Below are 21,486 nucleotides of genomic sequence, written 5' to 3' on the forward strand. Positions count from 1 at the left end.
GGTTCAAATCCCATCATAGTAGTTGGTGGAAATTAAATTTAATTAATAAATCTGGAATTAAAAGAATGAAACCATTGTTGATTGTTGTAAAAATCCACCTGATTCACTAACGTCCTTTAGGGAAGGAAACCTGCCATCCCTTTCTGGTCTGGCCTACATATGACTCCAGACTTACAGCAATATGGTTAACTCTTAACTGCCCTCTGAAATGGCTAAGCAAGCTATTCATTTGTATCAAATGCTTCAAGGGATGAAACCAGACGGATCACCCGGCATTGACCTAGGCACTGGAAGCAACAATACCCATCCCTTTCGATCCAGCAATGGCTTCCTTACTAACATCTGAGGAGGCTTGTGCCAAAGTTGGGAGAGCTGTTCTACAGACTAGTCAGCAACTGCCTGACAAAGTCATACTCATGGAATCATACCTTACAGATAAAGCCCAAGACACCACCCTCACCATCCCTGTATATGTCCTGTCCCATCAGCAGAATGGACACATCGGAGGTGATATACAGTCAGGAGGGAGTTGCCCTAGGAGTCATCGACATTGACTCTGGAGTCCATGGTATCAGGTCAGACATGGGCAAGGAAACCCCCTGCTGATTACCACCTACCGCCCACCCGCACACTGTCCCCACTCAGCTGATGAACCAGTACTCCATGTTGAACACCACTTGGAAGAAGCACTGAGGGTCGCAAGGGCAGAGAATGTACTCTGAGTGGGGCTCTTCAATGCCCATCACTAAGAGTGGCTCAGTAGTACCACTACTGACCGAGCTGGCTGAGTCCTAAAGGACATAGCTGCTAGAGAGGGCCTGTGGCTGGTGGTGAGGGAAGAACCTACATGGCCTCATTCATCTTCACCAACCTGCCTGCCGCAGGTGCATCTGCCCATGACACTATCGGTAGGAGTGACTACCAAACAGTCCATGTGGAGACGAAGTCCTGCCTTCAGATTGAGGATATCTTCCATCGTGTTGTGTGGCACTAACACCAGGCTAACTGGGATAGATTTTGAACAAATCTAGCAACTCAAAACTGGGCATCCATGAGGCGCTGTGGGCCATCATCATCAGCAGCAGAATTGTACTCGAACACAATCTGTAACCTCATGGCCTGACACATCCCCCACTCTACCATTACCATCAAGCCAGGGGATCAACCCTGGTTCAATGAAGAGTGCAGGAGGGCATGTCAGGAGCAGCACCAGGCATACCTAAAAGTGAGGTGTCAACCGGTTGAAACTATAACACAGGACTACTTGCATGCCAAACAGCATAAGCAGCAAGTGATAGACAGGGCTAAGCGATCCCACAGCCAATGGATCAGATCTAAACTCTGCAGTCCTGCCACATCCAGTCGTGAATGGTGGTGAACAATTAAACAACTCACTGAAGGCTCCACAAATATCCCCATCCTCAATGATGGGGGAGCCCAGCACATCAGTGCAAAAGATAAGGCTGAATCATTCGCAACAATCTTCAGCCAGAAGTGCCGATTGGATGATCCATCTTGGCCTCCTCCGGAGGTCCCCAGCATCACAGATGCCAGTCTTCAGCCAATTTGATTTACTCCACGTGATATCAAGAAACGGCTGAAGGAACTGGATACTGCAAAGGCTACGGGCCTTGACAATATTCCAGCAATAGTACTGACGACTTATGCTCCAGAACTTGCTGCACACCCTAGCCAAGCTGTTCCAGTATAGCTACAATGCTGGCATCTACCTGTCTATGTGGAAAATTACCCATGTCCTGTCCACTAAAAGCAGGACAAATCCAACCCGGCCAATTACTGCCCTGTCAGTCTTCTCTCGATCATCAACAAAATGATGGAAAGTGTTGTCGACAGTGCTAGCAAGTGGCACTTACTCAGCAATAACCTGCTCACTGACACTCAGTTTGGGTTCTGCCAGGGTCACTCAGCTCCTGACCTCATTACAGGCTTGGTTCAAACATAGACAAAAGAGCTAAATTCAAGAGATGCGGTGAGAGTGACTATCCTTGATATTAAGGCCACATTTGACTGAGTATGGTGTCAAGGAGCCCTAGCAAAAAGAGAGTGTATGGGAATCAGGGGGAAAACTCTTCCCTGGTTGGTGTCATACCGAGCACAAAGGAAGATGGTTTGGGTTGTTGGAAGCCAATCATCTCAGTCCCAGGATATCACTACAGGAGTGATGCACAGTGGCAACTGTGTGTACTATATATAAGGTGCACTGCAGCAACTCACCCAGGGTCTTTTGACAGCATCTTCCAAACCCAGGGTCTCTACCACCTGGAAGGACAAGGGCAGCAGATACATGGGAACATCATCTCCTCTCCAAGCCACTCACCACCCTGACTTGGAAATATATCATCGTTCCTTCACTGTCGCTGGGTCAAAATCCTGGAACTGCCTTCCTAACAGCAGTGTGGGTGTACCTACACCACATGGACTGCAGTGGTTCAAGATGGTGGCTCACCACCACCTTCTCGAGGGCAATTTGTGATCGGCAATAAATGCTGGCCCAGCCAGCGACACCCACATCTCATGAAAGAATAAAAAAAAGTACAATTTCAAGCCTTGAATCTGTTTCATTGTGTGGTCGTGGTGTGACAGGATTTTAGGGATTGTCTATTCTCCCAAAGTATGTTGCTTGAATCTGTAGTTTCCTAAAACTATTACCTTTATTTACAACAATTATTTATACATTTGGACCTCTACACGAGGTTGGAGTTTCTTCCGTCTCTGTCACGTGAGCTGACATCATTATTACATCAGCATTATGCAAGCTTCTGCTGTTAACCCTTTACTCGACATCTTCCCTCCCCCAAGTCTTTATCCCGATCTTATATACATCCTGTTACAGAACCTTAAACCTTTGTCAGTGCAGCACTGAGGGGCGTGCTACACTGTTGGAGGTCTGCCTTTTGGATCAGACATTAAACAGACCAGCCCGTAGCTCAGACAGTTGCTGAGGAAAAGCAGGGAAGTTCACCCATTGCCCTCAGGCAACATATGCTTCTCAACCAATTAGCACCAAAAGCAATGATTATATGTTTATGGGACCTTGCTGTGCGCAGATTGGCTGCAAGCTTTATGTACCAAATAAGAGTGACTGTACTTCAAAAGCAGTTCATTGGCCGTGAAGCACTTTGGGATGTCCTGAGGACATGAAGGACGCCACATAAATGCAACTTTGTTCTTTTCTTCTTACAGTGCTTTTAGCATCTTGGGGTTAAGGAGTCCAATGGTGAAAGGTTGGCCACTGTGTGTGTGCATTGCTGACTGGGCAAAGAGAGGGATCAGGCTTGGCTGTGTCACCATTTATGGTTGATTGGCCTGTCAGTGCTCGATACCTAACCTCCCTGGTGAAGAATAGCCACTTGAGTAACCAGCTGAAGCATTGCTGGCCTCTGTGGGACACAACCCCAGACCCAGGAGGAGAGGAGGAAGGCAGAAAAATAGGGAGGGAACTCAACTTATCAGAAGGCGACTAAATTCAATACAATTCTTGGTGCTCATCCCATTCCCATTTGCCTTCTGCTCCCTCCTCTCACTATTCCTTCACACACACACACACACACCTATTACCTGGTCTGTCCTTCAACCTCGACAATGAGGGTTATCAGGCAAGGCAACAAGAGAGGCAGCAAAGTCAAGCTGAGTCCCTGCCCTGTTCATGCGCTTGCACTTTCTTGCAGGAACCTCTAGGTAAGGACCAGGGACACAAACTCTTCCTAAGTTTCCACTTCCCAAGGGGAAACTGTGCATTGACTCCAATTAGTGCAGTCTTTCAATTCCAGAGTAGCTTTGGCTGAGTCGTGGTAACAGATCACGGATCAAACCGTAGCCCTTCTGCCACTGAATCTATTTATAATTCATCATCGCCTCCAATGTGTCAGCTCAGTCTTCAGCTGGGGCTGGGGACCAGGTCTCAAACCATAGAACCATAGAAAAGTTACAGCATGGAAGGAGGCCATTCAGCCCATCTCGTCCATGCCAGCCCGAGGACACCCAGGTGCCCTTTCTAATCCCACCTTCCTGCATCCGGCCCATAGCCCTGCAGCTTACAGCACTTAAGGTACAGATCCAGGTACTTTTTAAAAAGAGTTTAAAGTTTCTGCCTCTACCACCAACTTCGGCAGCGAATTCCAGACACCCACTACCCTCTGCATAAAAAAAGTTCTTCCTCATGTCCCCCCTACACCTTCTGCCGCTTATCTTGAATCTATGTCCCCTGGTTCTAGACCCGAGTCTAAGGTCGTGGTTTACCAGGCTGTAGTGATCCATATGCTTCGGAGGTGTGGGCAACTACAGCAGACACCTGAAAGCACTGGGGAAGTACCACCAGCGATACCTCCGCTAGATCCTCCAAACCCGGTGGCAAGAAAGGCAATCCAACAGCAGCGTCCTCTCTCAAGCCAACTTGCCCAGCATCAAGGCGCTAATCACTCAAAACCAGTCCCATTGGATGGGACACGTCGTTCATATGCCTGACACCAGACTACCGAAGCAACTGTTCTACTCAAAACTCAGTCACAGCAGGAGACCCCCGGGAGGATGGCAGAAACGCTTTATGGATGTCCTCAAGGCATCCCTGAAGAGGCCAAACCTTCCCTGGCTTGTGACCAACCAAAATGGAGAAGGTTCATTCGAGAAGGCACCGAACGCATCAAGAGCCTTCTGATTGGAATGTGCAGAGGTGAAATCGAGGCACCAGAGGGAGTAGACGAGTCTCCAAACAACCCATCTACCCGCCCCTTCCAGCACCACCTGCCCCACATGTGGCAGAGGTTGCAGGTCGCATGTTGGGTTTATCAGCCATCGCAACCCATCAAACTGGAGTGGAAGCAAGTCATCCTCAATCCCGAGAGAGACTGCCTCAGGGGGAGAAGATATCTATATGGGCACATTTGCGCCACAGCCTGCTGCTGTTAAATCAAAGTCAATTTTCTTTGCTTGATAAATAAATACAAGAATTATTCTTTAGCTCGGTTGAGACAAACCGACATTGAAGTTGTTTGCTTTGGTCACAGTGTTTCAATTCAGGCTAACAAATCATTTGAATGAGGAGATATTGAATTAAGAAGCTTAGGCATTGGCAGATCATACAGGCAGATGCGATTTGCTACAAAGCTGATGTTTTATTTTGCAGTTGTAAAACTACAACAGTCATTCAAACGCACTTTGCTTATCTTCAAATCTCACATTTTAGATTATTCTGTTAGCTGTTTTATTAATAGCATTCTCCACATTGGGATAATTGCCAGACTATTGAGAGATGACAAGGGAACAGTATCCTTGAAGTTTCTGGGGCAGCATATTTCAGCAGCATCCTGTCAATATTAATGTTCCACTGAACCACCATCTGGACAATTGCAGTCACTCGGAGCAGCTGGACCTCGCTCAATGGCTTTTTTTTTTGATGTATGGATTTTTCCACTCGTCAGTTTGAGGGATTTTAATGGCGCAGAGTTTAGCACTTGCTGTTTCAGAAAACTGGTGCAACTAGAGGCACCCTTCCACCTGTAACCAGCCGTGGCCTGGAGGGACCATACAGGCATCTCTCTCCGTTAGAGTGGAACAAGTGGCTTTAACCTGCAGGACACAAATCCACATAAAGCATATTTGACCAGGAATCTTTCCCACTCTTGCTGCTTGCGCCATGGGCTTGTTGGAAGGATTTGCAGGTTGATTATCAGCCTGCTTGGCTGTGTCATGAATGTCCTTCCGTGACCAACGAGTCCTGGATTGGGATTTGAAGCCGGAACTTCTGGCTCGGAGGCAAGAGGGCACTACCTCCGGAGCCACAAGACTTCAAGCACCCTTTCAGCTCTGTGAAATGCCCCAACAATGCACCTTAACCCCAATTTCAGAAGCACATCTTGATTTCCATTTCCATTTCCAACACCACCACCTGGAAGTTCCCCTCCAAGTCACTCACCATCCTGACTTGGAAATATATCGCCGTTCCATCACTGTCGCTGGGTCAAAATCCTGGAACTCCCTCCCTAACAGCGCTGTGGGTGTACCTACACCACATGGACTGCAGCGGCTCAAGAAGGCAGCTCACCACCACCTTCTCAAGGGGCAGTTAGGGATGCGCAATGAATGCTGGCCCAGCCAGCGAAGCCTACATCCCGTGAATGAATAATAAAATTCTAGCCAGTCTGTGCACGGTCACAGCGAGACTGACCAGCTCGTTCTGAATCACAGGCAAAGGTTCAGTTCACTTTTTATTTTGTGCTTGAGATGTGGGTGACCTTGGCCCAACCTCATTTGTGGGACATGCTTAGCTTTTGCAGGGATAGTGGGCCTTCTTGAAAAAAACCACAGTCAGGTGGAGTGCATGCGCTTTCCAATTGTTTAGCTTATGGCTTTATGGGCAAAATGATTATCTCGGTGGGTGGACGCGCGCCTGATCCACTCGAGCATAAAATGACACGCGATGTTTTGGTCGGCGGGCATGCGCGGGAATCAGTAGCGCACCCGCCGACAATTCAAAGGCCTATTGAGGCCATTAAAGTCCCCATTGAGTGACATTTTCCTCTGCCCGCCCATCCTTATGGTTGGCAGGCAGGTGGGAAAAAAAAAGCCAAGCGGCCTTTGCACTATTTAGGAAACCTCACCCACGGGCGGGATGAGGTTTCCTAAAGCAAATAGAAACCAAATAAGAAATTTTAAAGCTTAATCGATAACGCGATCCCTGGTCATGTGACAAGAGTCGCACGAGGGGACGTGTTTTATAACATTTTTAATTTCTTTATCATTTTTTTTTTAAAACACCATCTCCCCTGAGGCAGCTCTGCGCTTCAGGGAGGTTTTGAGGCAGGCACTCGCGAAGTTCGCCCTTGTCCCTGCCCGCACAGGAGCCGCTCGTGTTTCACCGAAGGCCCCACCAGCGTGAAATCGCCTCCCGGCCTCGATCGTGGGTGGTGGTCAGCACTGCTGGGGCGGGGGTGTGGGGGGGCGGGGCGGGGATGGGCGGGGATGTTGCTGGAAGAGGGCGGGCACTGAGAGAAGGCCGGCGCCCCCTGATGGCTGACGGCTGCTGCGGAGCTGCCTTGGGGAGTTTGCAGTCGTTTTAAAAATGAAACGAGCTTGATAAACTGCTGCAAACTGTGACGACGCTGTAAATGCAAGCGCCTGGCAGCAGATACACAACAGATCATCCCTCAAATGTCCTCTTTTATTTTATTTAAACCCTGGACATTTCATCCCACCCTGGATGCTGGAGTTTGTAGCGAAAATGTGAAGGCTCCCCTGGCCGATTGGCCCACCCACCAACCGTAAGAGTGGACGGGCCGCGTAAAATCGCCGACAACTACCTCCTCAAATGGGCTTAATTGCCCACCTAATTGTCGGTGGGAGTGCTTCTGCCTCCTACACGCGCCCTGTAAAGTTGCGCGCGGGCGCACACCTGACGCCATGTTGTGCGATTTAATGTGCGTTTGAGCCGGGCGCCTGCCTGTCCTCGGAACGCAAGATTCAGGCCAGATCCTGGGAAACCTTAACGCAATCAGCAGGAAGCACCTCCAGTCAATAAGAACAATAATCAGCCGAGGAACAGAATGTTACAATACATAGCCCAAACAACAACTCGCATTCATATAGTGCCTTCAGCATAATAAAAGGACCCAAGGTGCTTCAGACGAGTGATTACCCAGTAAAATTTAACACTCAGCCCTGTAAGTAGACATTAAGGCAAATGACCAAAAGCTTGTTCCAAGGGGGTAAATTTTAAGGAGGGTAATGATGGAGGATAGAGAGGTTTGGAGAAGGAATTGCAGAGCTTTGGAAAAAAAGCAGTCGAAGGCACAGCCCCCAGTGTGGAAATTGAAGGCCAGTACTGGAGGAACATCATATGTGAGGGTTGTGGGGTTGGAGGAGGTTACAGAGACGAGGGGGGGGGCGGTGGGATGCTGGGTGAGGCCAAGCAGGGATTTGAACACAGTAATCAGTCTTGATTCTAGCTCCTGATTGCTACCCATCCATTCCTATCAGATTGAGCGCACGTATACGGGAACAATCTCACACTGCTTCCCGTGGCGAAACCATATGTTGAGACTCGGATGTGAAGAGTATGGATGCTGAAGGGCTCCCAATGTATCATCCTGCAGTGTGGGCCTGTGATGGGCAGGAGGAGAGAAAAAGGTCCGGACAAAAGTGCAGTCATGTTGATGTTTGAGAGATTTTCTAGAGATATGAGATTTAAATGATGCAGGAAAGATAAATCTAGAATGCTAAATTGTGGGAGTCAGACAAGGATGCAGACCATTGGTTTTCGAAGATAACTTCAGGACACATATAAGGTTCTCTTTACACAGTGTGTGGACATCTGGCAGAATTGTGGAGGCAGGAATTTTGGGTGCTTTTAAGAAATAATATGATACCACATGAATGAACTAACAGGGCTGAATGGCTGTCCCCATGTATGATTGCCCTGTGACCAAGCGACACTCTACATCAGAAACCCAATGCAGGTCACAGTCAAAGCGTTGCCTCGTAGTTCGCTTTCAGAACATGGATCTGTCTACTGCGCAGTTCCAGCATTACTTTTCCCAATTTGCTTTCAGAATTCCAACACTCGCGTGCCACCATGTCCTGCCTTGGCTCAGCTGATTGGAAGATTGTAACTCCTGAGTCACAAAGTTGTGGGTTCAAGCTCCAAACCAGAAACTTGAGGGCCTAATCTAGGTTGACTTTCTAGCTCAGTGCTGAGGGAGTGCTGCATTCCTGTCCACCTATTTATAGAAACATACAACACAGAAAGAAACCATTTGGCCCATTGAGACTGTGCTGGCTTTCGGGAAGGGCAGTTTGTGGTTAGTCCCTTTATCCAGGAGCCTTCAAGTTCCTCACTCTCAAGAACCTGTGCAAGTCTAGTTGGAAGTTAATTCCACAAGTAAATTTATTACCTTTTCAGTTAGAGTGTTCCAGACCTGACAACTGCCTGAGTGAAAAACACTCTCCTCACCTCCCCTCTAGAACGTTTTCCAATGAGATTGAATCCATGACCTCTAGTTATTGACCCCTCGCTAGAGGAAATATCTTTTGGCCTATTTATTCATCCAAACCTCTCGTTACCTTGAAAGCCTCTACTGGGTCACCTCTAATCTGTTTCTGTTGTGAGGAGAACAGTCTTAACTATTCCGACCTCTCCTCATGACTGAAGCCCCTTGTCCCCGGTAAACCTCGTCCGCCCACTTAAGGGCGGATTCTTTCTTACATCTAAGGGAAAAACTCCAATGGCGCAATGGTGAGTCTGGTGCCTTGGAAGGATGTGATCAGAGATGTCTCTTCCAGAAATTAAAATGTGACTTCCCCTGTGCTGTTTGTTTCTCCTTCAGAATCTCATTGATAAGAAGCGGCGAGAAACTCCAAGCACAGGAACACTTGATAGTGCAGGAATACCTCGATAAGCCATTCCTCCTGGAGGGTTACAAGTTTGACCTACGCATCTACATCCTCGTGACCTCTTGTGACCCCTTGCGCATATTCCTGTACAATGACGGGCTGGTACGGATGGGCACGGAGAAATACCACGCTCCGACTGAATCGAACTTGGTAAGGTGATTCGGATTTAAGGAATTCATTGGAAAAAAAAAGGTCATGTTTCTTTCCTGAGGTTGCTCTCTGGTCTTGGTCTGTGCGGTGGATCTTGCTTCCCAATTGTCTTGATACTGTGGAGTACTGTCGTATGTGCTTACAATCAGGGAAGGTTGAATTCTTCATAGAAACGTGCCAGTCTAGAGCGCCTCAGTTGGCGTTGAATTCCCTGACCTTAGCTGGGGTAGTTGTGGCACTGTTCTTCACCCACACTGTGCCCTGGGCTAGCAGAGAGAGAATAATCAGACTTGATTCCAGTTTCTGATTGCTGCCCATCCATTTTTGTTGGACTGTGCACATGTGTACAGGAACAGAAGCCCACAATGCTTCCCATGGCTGAACAACATGCCGAGACTGGGGTGTGAACAGTACATGTGCTGGAGGGCTCTCACTGTATCATCCTATAGTATGTACCTGCAATGGGTAGGAGGAGAGAAAAAGGCCAGAACAGAAATGCTGCAATTTAAATAGGAATAGCTGAGATGAAAGGAATGATTGCAATTTCCCAACACATGACAAATGTTGCATTGGGTTTACACTGTGGGAGATGCTGGTGTAGTGTTAAAGTGGCTGTGCTGATAATCCAGAGGCTGAGGGTCATAGTCTAGGGAGATGGGTTAACATCCCACCCTGCAGAGTTGGTGGAATTTAAGTTCAATTAATAAATCTGAAATATAAAGCTAGTCTCACTAATGGTGACCAAGTCAACTATCATCGATTGTTTAAAAAAAAAACATTTGGTTCACTAATGTCCTTTAGGGAAGGAAACCTACCATCTTTGCCTGGCCTGGCCTACATGCGACTCCACACCCAGAGCAATGTGGTTGACTCTTAACTGCCCTCAGAAATGGCCTAGCAAGCCACTCAGTTCAAGGGCAATTAGGGATGGGCAACAAATCCCAAAACTAATCCAGGCAGACTTGATGAGGCAAATCCCTCTCTGCTGCACAAAGAGAGACATCTCATTACACTTGTTTATGGTGCCAGTTACAACAGATGGCTCTAGGTTATACACTTGCCTCTTAATCTACAACTAATTAGCGTTTTAATTGCAAAACATACTGTTGCTCCGTAGACTGCCCTGGGAGTTTGAAACTAGTTCTGCGTAAATTGTGTGGATCAGTGATGGTGGATAAAAGATTTCCCTCCTGATTAATCTTGGAGCGTTTTGCTATTTTCATCCCCTGGTGGGTGGTTAGAAGGACGTGAGGTTAGGACAAGTGGTCAGATTAACAACCACCCTCTGTAACTGGCACAGACTGAATGTAACACTGCACATTCACCCAGTATAATACTGCCTGGAATTACAAGAAAGCTGTTAAGTCAATAGGGAACAGTAAAAGGAAATCAGGGAAAAAAAGTGATTTACCCAGAGAGTGGTAAGGATGTGGAACTTGCTACCGCAAGGAATAGCTGAGGTGAATTGTGTAGAAGTATTTAAGGAGAAAGCTTGATAAGCACATCAGGAGAAAGGAATTGAAGGATATGTGGAGAGGGTTCAATAAAGGAGGCTCATGTGGAGCATCAGCGCTGGCACAGACCAGTTGGGCCAAATGGCCTGTTTCTGAGCTGCTGTTTCTGTGTAATCTTATGTAAAACAAAATCAAAATACTGTTACAGCAGCCATGGAGAGGGGAAACAGTTGACGTTTCAGGTCAATGACCTCTCGGTAGTATTTCAATAGCATCTTCGCACAGGTAAAAATTCGTCGCATGCAACACATTCCTTTCGAGATGCGGTGACAGTTCAATGGGCAAACCCAACAAAACTGTTGCTTACAGAGCAAGATCCCACAAACATCAGTGAGGCAAATCACCAACCAAACTGTTTTGGTTGACGAAAGATTGGCTGCTGGATGAAAGAATATTGTCCGGGCATTGAGGAAAAAAATCTCCATGCTTCTCTTCAGAGCGTGCAGTGAGATCTCTTGTGCCCACCTTGATTGGAAAGCAAGGTCCCAGCTTCACATTTCGTATGACAGACAGCACCTCTTAGAGTGCAGCACTCCCTGGGTGCTGCCTTGAAATGTCAGCCTAGATTATGTACTCAAAAAGTGGAGTGGGGATTGAGCCCAGGAGCTTTTGATTTTGGAGATGAGAGTATTACCTTCCAACGCTCGTATTTGCTCATCCTGCCACTTTTTAAATCATGTACAAATTTCCCCTGTGGTCAGAATGAGCTCTCTGCAAATTGTGCAGTTCTGGGCCGCTTAGTATTTAATTGATTCCAGGCCCTTTAGGAGGCTACTTCGTTTTGTGACAAGTGAATAAGGCTCAGGGATTACCTACAAATTAAACCACAGAAATAAGTTGTTGGGCCCAATCAGCCCATGTTGGGGTTTATCCTTCACATGAGCAGCAAATCCTAATCCCATGCATCTCCACTCCCAGTTCCCATATCCGTTTATTCTCACCCCACCCCCCCCACTCAACACCTATCTAACTTATTCATAAATGCTAACATCCCTACATCAATGAATAACTCTGACATGACATTCCCCAGCCTTACAACTGCACCCTTCACTAACATGCATTGTTTCTATCCGCTCTAACCCATCCTTTCATCATTTTATACATCTCTACTAAGTCACGCCTTAAATCTCATCTGCTCCAACAAAGGAAGCTCCAGTTCTTCAGGTATTTATCTTCCTATCAGGCTGTGGACTTGTGGATTTGTGTGGTGCTGTACCTTCAACCGTTGCCTTAAATGTGGGGCCCAAAGCTGCACACAGTAGTACTCCAAATGTGGCCTTTATATCAATTCACATTGCATGGTTTAACAGTTAGAGGTCACACATGCAAGAAGTGGGACAAAGGAATATACTGAGTGCCCTTTTTTTTTAAAAAATTCAACTTTTCCAGAGCCAGCTCTTTATGCACTTGACCAACTACTCCGTCAACAAGCACAACGAGAACTTTGAACGGGACGAGCAGGCGGACAGGGGCAGCAAGCGATCAATCAGGTGGTTCACCGAATTCCTTCGCACCAACGATTACGATGTGGGCAAGTTCTGGAATGATGTCTCTGTATGTATCAGCATTGATTTGGTTTTTAAAGAAAAAAAAAGAAAGACTTGCATTTCTATAGCACCTTTCACAATATCAGGATGACCCCAAAGTGCATTGGAGCTAAGGAAGAGCTTTTTTGAAGTGTTGTCGCTGTGGTAATGAAGAAGACGTGGCAGCCAATTTGTGCACAGCAAGCTCCCACAAACAAGCAATGTGATAATGAGCAGATCATCCGTTTTTCGTGATGCTGGTTGAGGGATTAAAAATTGGCCGGGACACAGGTGGATAATTCCCCAGCTCCTCTTCAAAGTAGTCTTGCCCACGTGAGAGAGCAGACAGGGGTCTCGATTTAATCTCATCTGAAAGACGGTTCCTCTGACTATGCAGCACTCCTTCAGTGCTCCACTGGAGTGTCAGCCTAGATTTTTGTGCCCAAAGTCTCTGGAGTGGGACTTTGAAGTCACAATCTTCTGACTCAGAGACGACACTGCTATGGACTGTGGTATGGCTGAGGCATTTAACATTTAAAATCAGCGTCATCCTAGTGTGAAATTGATTTAAATGGGAATGATACAATGGAAATTCTCCCCTACATCCCCCAGACTTATTAACTTCTTCCAGGCACTGGCTGTTGATGAGGGATGCTTCTGTTTTGGCCAGAGGGTCTCGAGCACCTTGTCCATTTAGCCTTCATGTGTAAACTCAGACGTTAAGTTTGGACAGGCCATTTGACCATGGAATGTGTTATGCTGGAATGTATGAAGTGAATGTCATGGTACAGAGGGACCTAGGTGTCCTCGTACATGAGTCACAAAATGTCAGCATGCAGGTACAGCAAGTGATAGGAAGGCAAATGGAATGTTGGTCTTTATTGCAAGGGGAATGGGGTATAAAAGTATGGAAGTCTCGCTACAGCTTTACAGGGCATTAGTGAGACCACACCTAGAGTTTTGGTCTCCTAACTTAAGGAGGGATACACTTGCATTGGAAGCAGTTCAGAGAAGGTTCACTAGGCTGATTCTCAGGATGAAGGGTTTGTCTTATGAGGAAACGTTGAGCAGGTTGTGCCAATGCCCATTGGAGTTTAGAAGAATGAGGGGTGATCTTATTGAAACGTATAAGATTCTGAGGGGGCTTGACAGGGTGGATGCTGAGATGATGCTTCCCTAATGGGGGAGCCTAGAACTACAGGGCACAGTTTCAAAATAAGGGGTCCCCCATTTCAGACTGAGATGAGGAATTTTTTTCCTGAGGGTTAGTGTTGGGAATTCTCTTCCCCAGCGATCACTGGAGGCTGGGTCATTGAGTATATTCAAGGCTGAGTTAGACAGATTTTTGATCAATAAATGAGCCAAAAGGTTATGGATGGGTAGGCAGGAAAATAGAGTTAAGGTGACAATCAGATCATCCATGACCTTATAGAATGGCAGAGCAGGCTCAATGAGGCCAAAAGCCTACTCCTGCTCCTGTTTCTTAAGTTTTTAAGTCTAAAACTCTGAACAGGCTTGACAGGGTAGGTACAGAGAGACTGGCCAGGATTTACCCCTCGGCGATTTAGGGGCGGGGCCCAGTCGCCGAGGGGAAAATGACGCGGGATGATGTCGGGAGGAATCCCCGACGTCACCCCGGGCCATTTAAATTTTTAGGAAGGCGGGCGGGCAGCGAAAACAGCTGTCCGCCCACTGACCTGTCGATGGCCAGTTAAGGCCATTGACATGCTAGTTAAAGTAATTAAAGACCTGCCCGGCCAAGCTTAAGGCTGGCGGGCAGGCCAGGAGCCCCAGTGGGCTCCAGATTATTGATGAAACTTCATCCGCTGGTGGGATGAAGTTTCATGTCCGTTTTGTAAATAGTTAATAAAGTTTATGTGTTCTTTATTAACATGTCCCATCTCGTGTGACATTGTCACATGAGGGGGACATGTTAATAATTTTTTATTTTTTCTATTTTTAAAGTTTTTTCCAGTGTCAGTAATCTCCCATTTTGTACCCCTCAGCATAACTTCCATTTTTTTTTCACTCAATACCTCTATTTATGAAGACCAAGATCCCATAAGAAGGAAGAATTAAGATAGATGGCGTCAAAGGATTGGTTACAAGACATAGACTATGTCCAATTGAAAAGGGCTGCTCAAGTTAGAGATGTGTTGAGAACCATAATTAGCAACCTTTGGACACTACATGAGCAGAGAGAAGATCTCCTATATTTTTCTAACCATTCTATCAATATGTCCTGCCACCTTCAAAAATATATGCATATGAACCTTCAGGTCCCATTGTCCTGCACAGTCTGTAAAACTGTGCCATCAAATCTATATTGCCTCTCCCTACCTGATGAAGTGCATCACCTCACACTTCTCTGTATTAAATTCCATCTGCCACTTGTCTGCCCATTCTGCTAGACCATCTACATCCTATTGCAGAGTTTTTGGTATTATCCTCACTGTTTGCCACATCTTCAAGTTTGGTATCATTGGCAAATTGTGAAAATTTACTCTGTATTCCAATATTCAAAGTCAGTTATATGTAATAAAAAGACAGTGATCTGAGAGGACTGACTCTTGGGAACCCGACTGTCTCCCATCATCCCAGTCTGAAAACAGCCATGTTTCACGACTTGCTGTTTTCTGTACTTAAATCAAGTTTTTGTCCAAGCTGACACTGACTCTCCTATTCCACGAACCTCAATTTTGTTCACCAGCCCCTTATGTGGTACATTGTCAAATGCTTTCTTAAAATCCATATAGACAACATCCACCGCATTCCCTTTGTCAGCCGTCTCTGTTACTTTGTCAAAAAATTCAATTCGATTAGGCACGCATACTCCGCCTTATACCAATCCGTGCTGGCTCTCCTTAATTAACTCAAACCTCTTCAAGTGCTTGATTAATATTTCTAAAACCTTGCCCACTGCTGATGTTAAACTGACTGCCCTGTAGTTTCCTAGCACTGTCCGTACACGCTTTCTTGAACAAGGGTGTCTCGTTTGCTACTTTCCATTCCTCTGGCACCGCCCCTGTATCTAGAGAAGATTAAATCCTTCTGCTATCTCCACCCCCACTTCCTATAGCAAACTGGGTTCCACCTATCTGGACCAGGTGACTTATCCACTCTAAGTATAGCCAGCCTTTCCAGTACATCTGACTCTCAATTTTCACCCCATCTGTTCCCTCTACCATGTGCATTTCTACCGATATTTTCCAGCATCCTCTTCCAGATACAATGTACTCATTAAGTATGATAGCCTTGTCCTCTATGTCCCTAGTAGGTCCCACCCTGCCTCTTGCTACCCATTTTACTATTCACATGCTGGTAGAAGATTTTTGGGTTTCCTTTTATGTTAACTGCCATTCCATTTTCATAGCCTCTCTTTGCCAGTCTTTTTTCCTGTTCACTTCCCTTCTGAACATTGTATTTAACCTGGTTCTTGTTTGAAGAATTCACCTTACATGCATCATAAACTCTTCTTTTATTTCATCATATTTCCTATCTCCCTCTTTATCCAAGGACACCAGATTTTGGCTCCTCTATCTTTCCCCTTGATGGAATGTACCCTAGCCTGTACCTGAAGCATCTGCTCCTTAATGATCACCCATTTTTCCATTACAGTTTTTCCGTCATTCTTTGGTTCCACTTTACCTTGGCTAGTCGTGACTCAGTGATAGTATGCCCATCAGATAGTTGCTTGATTCGGGTCCTATTTCAGAGAGTTGACCACAAAATCTGAGCTGACACTCCAGGCGATATCATGTTTCAGATGACACATAAAACCAAGGCCCTGTTTGCCTACTCTAGTGGATGTAAATGATCCTATGGCTACTACTTCAATGAAGGACAGGCAAGCTCTCTGCAGTGTCCTGGGAAATATCCCTCAAGCAACTTCAATAAAACAGATTATTTGGTCATTATCCAATTTGTGGGGACTTGCTGTCTGTAAATTGGGCCACTGTGTCCCACAACAGCTACAAAAGTACTTCATTGGTTGCAAAGTATTTTAGGACATCCTGAGGTTGCTGTATAAACGCAGTTCCTTTCTTTAATGGATCATTCTTCTCTCACAGGACCTGGTTGTAAAGACATTGATTGTGGCGGAACCGCATGTCCTGCATGCCTACCGCATGTGTCGACCTGGTCAGCACCCGGGCAGCAACAGCGTCTGTTTTGAAGTTCTCGGCTTTGACATTATTTTGGACAGGAAGCTGAAACCCTGGCTCCTGGAGGTGAGTGCACATTCCCGCAGTGCCCCGCTGGTGTCTCGGCTTAGATTTTGGGCTCAACTCTTTGAAGTTGGGGTTTGAATCACACAACCATCTGATTCAGAGGGGGGGTGCACGTTTGATATTGGGCCACAACTGGCACCCCAACATATATTTTCAATTCCAGTGGATTGGGAGGGGAAAATTATCCCTAACCTTCCAGTCTTATAGGGTGATAGTCAGTGATTATTCTTGTGAAATCACAGTCTGCCTGACAGGAAAGGAGCCAATACCAGTTTGACAAGCCAATATGCGAGAATCTAACAATTCATAAATTGGGAAGTTAACTGAATGCACTTCCTTCAGTGGTGAAAGAGAAAAGATGTTGACCTTCACATCATCTACATCTCAAACTTTCCACAATTAATTGGAGTGCAGTGAATGTTGTTACGATAACAACTGCCTGAAAAGGCAGAGTTTAATGCTTTTATCAGACGCACAAAAATTCTGACAGTGCACAACACCCATATCTTGATTGTATTTTTTGAGGGAAGAATGTGAGGGAACTCTCCAGATGGGGTTTTTACAACAACGGTTTCATGGTCATCGTTAGACTTTTAATTCCAGATTTTTAATGGATTCAAATTTCATCATCTGACGTGGTAGGATTCAAACCCAGGTCCCCTGGGTCTCAAGAATACTAGCCCAGTGACAATACCACTACACCACCACCTCCCCCTCCACCTCCCCCTCCCCCTCCACCTCCCCCTCCCCCTCCCCAACATGGAGTGTAGGTCGGGGAATTGGAGTTACATTAGAATCACAGAACTGAACTGAGGACCTTCTGATATGTGTCCTCTGGTTACCGACCCTTCTACCACTTGAAACAGTTCCTCCTTATTTACTAGACCAAAAGCCATCATGGTTTTGAACACCTCTGTTCAATTGCGCTTAATCTTCTCTGTTGCAAGAGGAACATATGAAGGTGTATAAAGTAATGAGACAGACCTTCCATTTTTACTGACGAGGTGCATCACGTGCCCCTTAAAGAACCCTGATTTCAATTGCATTCATTTCACAAGCAGACAGATTCCATAACGGGTGTACAGTCAACGTGCTAAACTACTGCCCAGGCGAGGAAGGTGAAAATCTGGCCAAATAAGTGGGATAGAAAGGGCTGGTCAGGAGCAGCATTTCAATTTCAAATATTACCTTAGAGCAAGAGGAAATAGTTGCCAATAATAGTGTGAGCTTGCATGTGATGTCAGGGAGCACTTTTAGTTGGAGGCAACCACTCTGTAATCTGATCAGAAACTGGGAATCCTGAGGCCAGTCTATATCGTGTTTCTGTTTTCAGACTGAGCTTACCTTAATTCTGCTATTAACACCTACTCTGGACCTATGCTTTGTTTCTTTACTACAACCATTAACACTCCCTTTCCCCTTTTTTTCCATGATATCTTTGGTATTAAATCTTTCCACCTTCGAACCTATCCCTTTTGTTCCACCTGACTTTCCCCCTTTGTCAGCAGCATAAAACCCGTCACATTTCTACCCCTTTTCAGTTCCAAAGAAGTCACACTAGACTCAAAATGTTAACTCTGTTTCTTTCTCCACAGATACTGCTAGATCTGCTGGATTTTTCCAGCACTTTCTGGTTTTATTTCATTAACTCATCTCCTGACTCCCCAAAGCCTGTCCACCATCTTCAAGGCACAAGTCAGGAGTGTGATGGAATACTCTCCACTTGCCTGGATGAGTGCAGCTCCTGCAACACTCAAGAAGCTGGACACCGTCCAGGACAAAGCAGCCCACTTGACTGACACCCGATCCACCACCTTAAACATTCAATCCCTCCGCCACCAGTGCACAGTTGGAGCAGTGTGTACCATCTGTGAGATGCACTGCGGCAACTCACCAAGGCTCCTTCAACAGCATCTTCCAAACCTGCGACTTTTACCACCTAGAAAGACAAGGACGGCAGATGCATGGGAACACCACCATCAACCAATTCCCTTCCAAGTCACACACTCCCCTGACTTGGAAATATATCGCCATTCCTTCACTGTTGCTGGGTCAAAATCCTGGAGCTCCCTTCCTAACAGCACTGTGGGTGTACCCACACCACATGGACTGCAGCGGTTCAAGATGGCAGCTCATCACCACCTTCTCAAGGGCAGTTAGGGGTGGGCAATAAATTCTGGCCTAGTCAGTGATGTCCATGTCCTGGAAAGAATTTTTAAAAATCGTTCAAGGGGAATTTGGATGCCATGATGAATGGATGTTTCAATGGGAAGATGAACTTTGACTTTTCTTATCTTTACTCAGATCTGTAGAACATAAACAACGTTCATTTAAGAGAGTAAATTGCCACAATCTTATTTTTTTAAGTCCTCCATGCCTTTATTACCTCTAGACACAACTTTTCCAATGCTTTTCTGGCCAGCCTCCCACCCTCCACCCTCCATAAATTTGAGCCCATCCAAAACTCTGCTTTCCATAACCTAACATGCCAAGTTCCATTCACCCATCACCCCATGACTTGTTGACCCAGGTCCAGCATCTCGTATTTGCTTTCAAATCCCTCCATGGGTTCACCCCTCCCTATCTCTATAATGTCCTCCAGCCCTACATGAGATCTCTGTGCTCTTCCAAATTTGGCCTCTTGCGTATCGCTGATTTTTATTGCTCTGTCATTGGTGGCTGTGCCTTTAGCTGCCTAGGCCCTAAACTCTGCAATTCCCTCTTTGCCTCTCCTCCTTTAAGGTACTCCTAATATCTCCTTATGCTTTTTGTGTCAAGTTTTCTTTGATAATCACTCCTGTGAAGCACCATGTGACATTTTGCTATATTAAAGGTGCTATATAAATGCAAGCTGTTGTCATGTAGTCCTGAGATGAAGCCTTTTCCAGTTGCTGCAGAGTATTTCTGAACTGGGATAAGTGGGTGTGTCCTGATAAGAGAGGAGGATCCCTCCAGGCAAACTGAGGCTTTACCATTTGGGTTTGTACATCATCTTGTTTAGGGTCATTTAAGCATGCGATGGAGGTTTGTGTGGACGGACAGACCGAAACAAATTGTGAATGAACCTTTTCAAACATGTTTATTAAAATATTCAAGTATTATTTTTCAAAAATGTTTTGAAGTATTTTCTTTCCACCCCCCCCTCCCACCTCTCACCCCCACCCCAAACCCCAACCAGATTAATCGTGCTCCTAGCTTTGGAACAGACCAAAAGATAGACTTTGAAGTGAAAAAAGGAGTGTTGGTCCATGCACTGAAGCTGCTTAACGTACGGTAAGTTATCATTAAAATTTGAAGTCAGATAATTGTCTGAGGTGTGTTGATAGTTAAAAAAGGCTATTGGCTTACTTTTGAAACAAGGATTCTAATTTCTAATAGCCCAGGGGCAGAGGGAGAAAGATAGAGTGACATTTTTCTTCCTCATTGTAATTTGATTTCTTTTTCCAAAAAAATCAAGTTGAATTTTAGAAGCAAATCATTTTTTTTTGAGGGTAATCAGTAGGAAGGTAAAGTGTAAGGGGGCGAGTAAGATTGAGAGTTAATGGGTTTCAGCCTACTACGACCTGCACTGGGAGGGACAAATGGGATTGGGGGCATTATGGATGGAGAGATACTATGGGTAAGCTGAGTGATAGCTGAGCAAGCGGAGGGGAGGATGAAATATTTGAGCTGACAGCTGGAAGAGTAACAGGTAGCAGATTGTGATGGGAGTGAAGATATGATAGGAAAGAGAGTTAGTCGGGGGGAAGGTGCAGGGGTAGTTAGGGCCCACAATGGATGTTAAAGGCTGGGGGGAAGCAGATATGGTGGGGGTTTTGTGGGGATCATTTCCCTTGCCACACTCACCCCCAATGCAGCCAGCCATTGGTCACACCTTTATCTATCCCATTCCCCACTCCTCTTGCCCGGAAGGGAAAAAAGAGACAAGATAAATTAAGGAGTGAAAATCAGAAAATAAAGAGATGGAACGAGAGAGGAGAGAAAGCACCATGAAGAGAGCAGAGAAAGGTGAAAAGAAAGAGAAAAAGAGAGAGAGAATGACCTTATTTTCAAATCTCCTGTGTGTGTAACCAAGAGATATTAACTGCTAATGCATTCAAAATATTTATATCTGTGTGCACTTCTCAAGTACAAAACTTTACTCTTAGTTGTCCTGTTTCAAGTGATCACAACAATTTTATCTTTCCCGGTATGAATTGCCATGCCCACATTTGTAATGGAAACTAACCTACGTAAACTTGTCACATAATTGCACCCTCCAGCCACTGGTAGCACTGTAGCACCTCAGGTTTTCATTTCCCAGATCATCATGTTGTTATTGTGCTCCAAGAAAAGGCCATTAAGAACCCAAACAAGCCTCCTCTTTTTTTAAAGTAAGTCGACTCCCTCTCTCACCATATCCATCGTTCTGTTCATTCTCTGGAACCATATCCATTTGTCACATGATTCCATTTAAAATGTCATCTCCAATGATTTTCTCCAGAAATCTATTACGCCTCTCTGGAAGTTACATGTTCCCAAATTCCAGTCTTAAAATCGCTGAAAAAAAGAGACATTTTGCTGAAGCTTTTCGTCTTAAGCTCATCAAGACAAATGCAAGAATAGCAAAATTCAAATGATCACAACAATTTATAACCACAGGAGAAAAACTTTATTCCTGTG

At 45.6% G+C, this 21,486-nt stretch overlaps 1 protein-coding gene across 1 annotated transcript in view; it reads left to right on the forward strand.

Moving 5' to 3' along the window:
• The window catches only part of ttll7 (tubulin tyrosine ligase-like family, member 7), a 272,951-nt gene that overhangs the window by 147,160 nt on the left and 104,305 nt on the right, over positions 1–21,486 (forward strand). Inside the window, exons 8-11 of the mRNA XM_078560682.1 lie at positions 9,339–9,555; positions 12,459–12,623; positions 16,666–16,824; positions 20,003–20,097. Of these exons, the coding sequence (XP_078416808.1) occupies positions 9,339–9,555; positions 12,459–12,623; positions 16,666–16,824; positions 20,003–20,097 (636 nt within the window). The remainder of the gene's footprint in view (positions 1–9,338; positions 9,556–12,458; positions 12,624–16,665; positions 16,825–20,002; positions 20,098–21,486) is intronic.

This window comes from Cetorhinus maximus, chromosome 17, assembly GCF_964194155.1.
Source record: "Cetorhinus maximus chromosome 17, sCetMax3.hap1.1, whole genome shotgun sequence".
Lineage (NCBI taxonomy): Eukaryota > Metazoa > Chordata > Chondrichthyes > Lamniformes > Cetorhinidae > Cetorhinus > Cetorhinus maximus.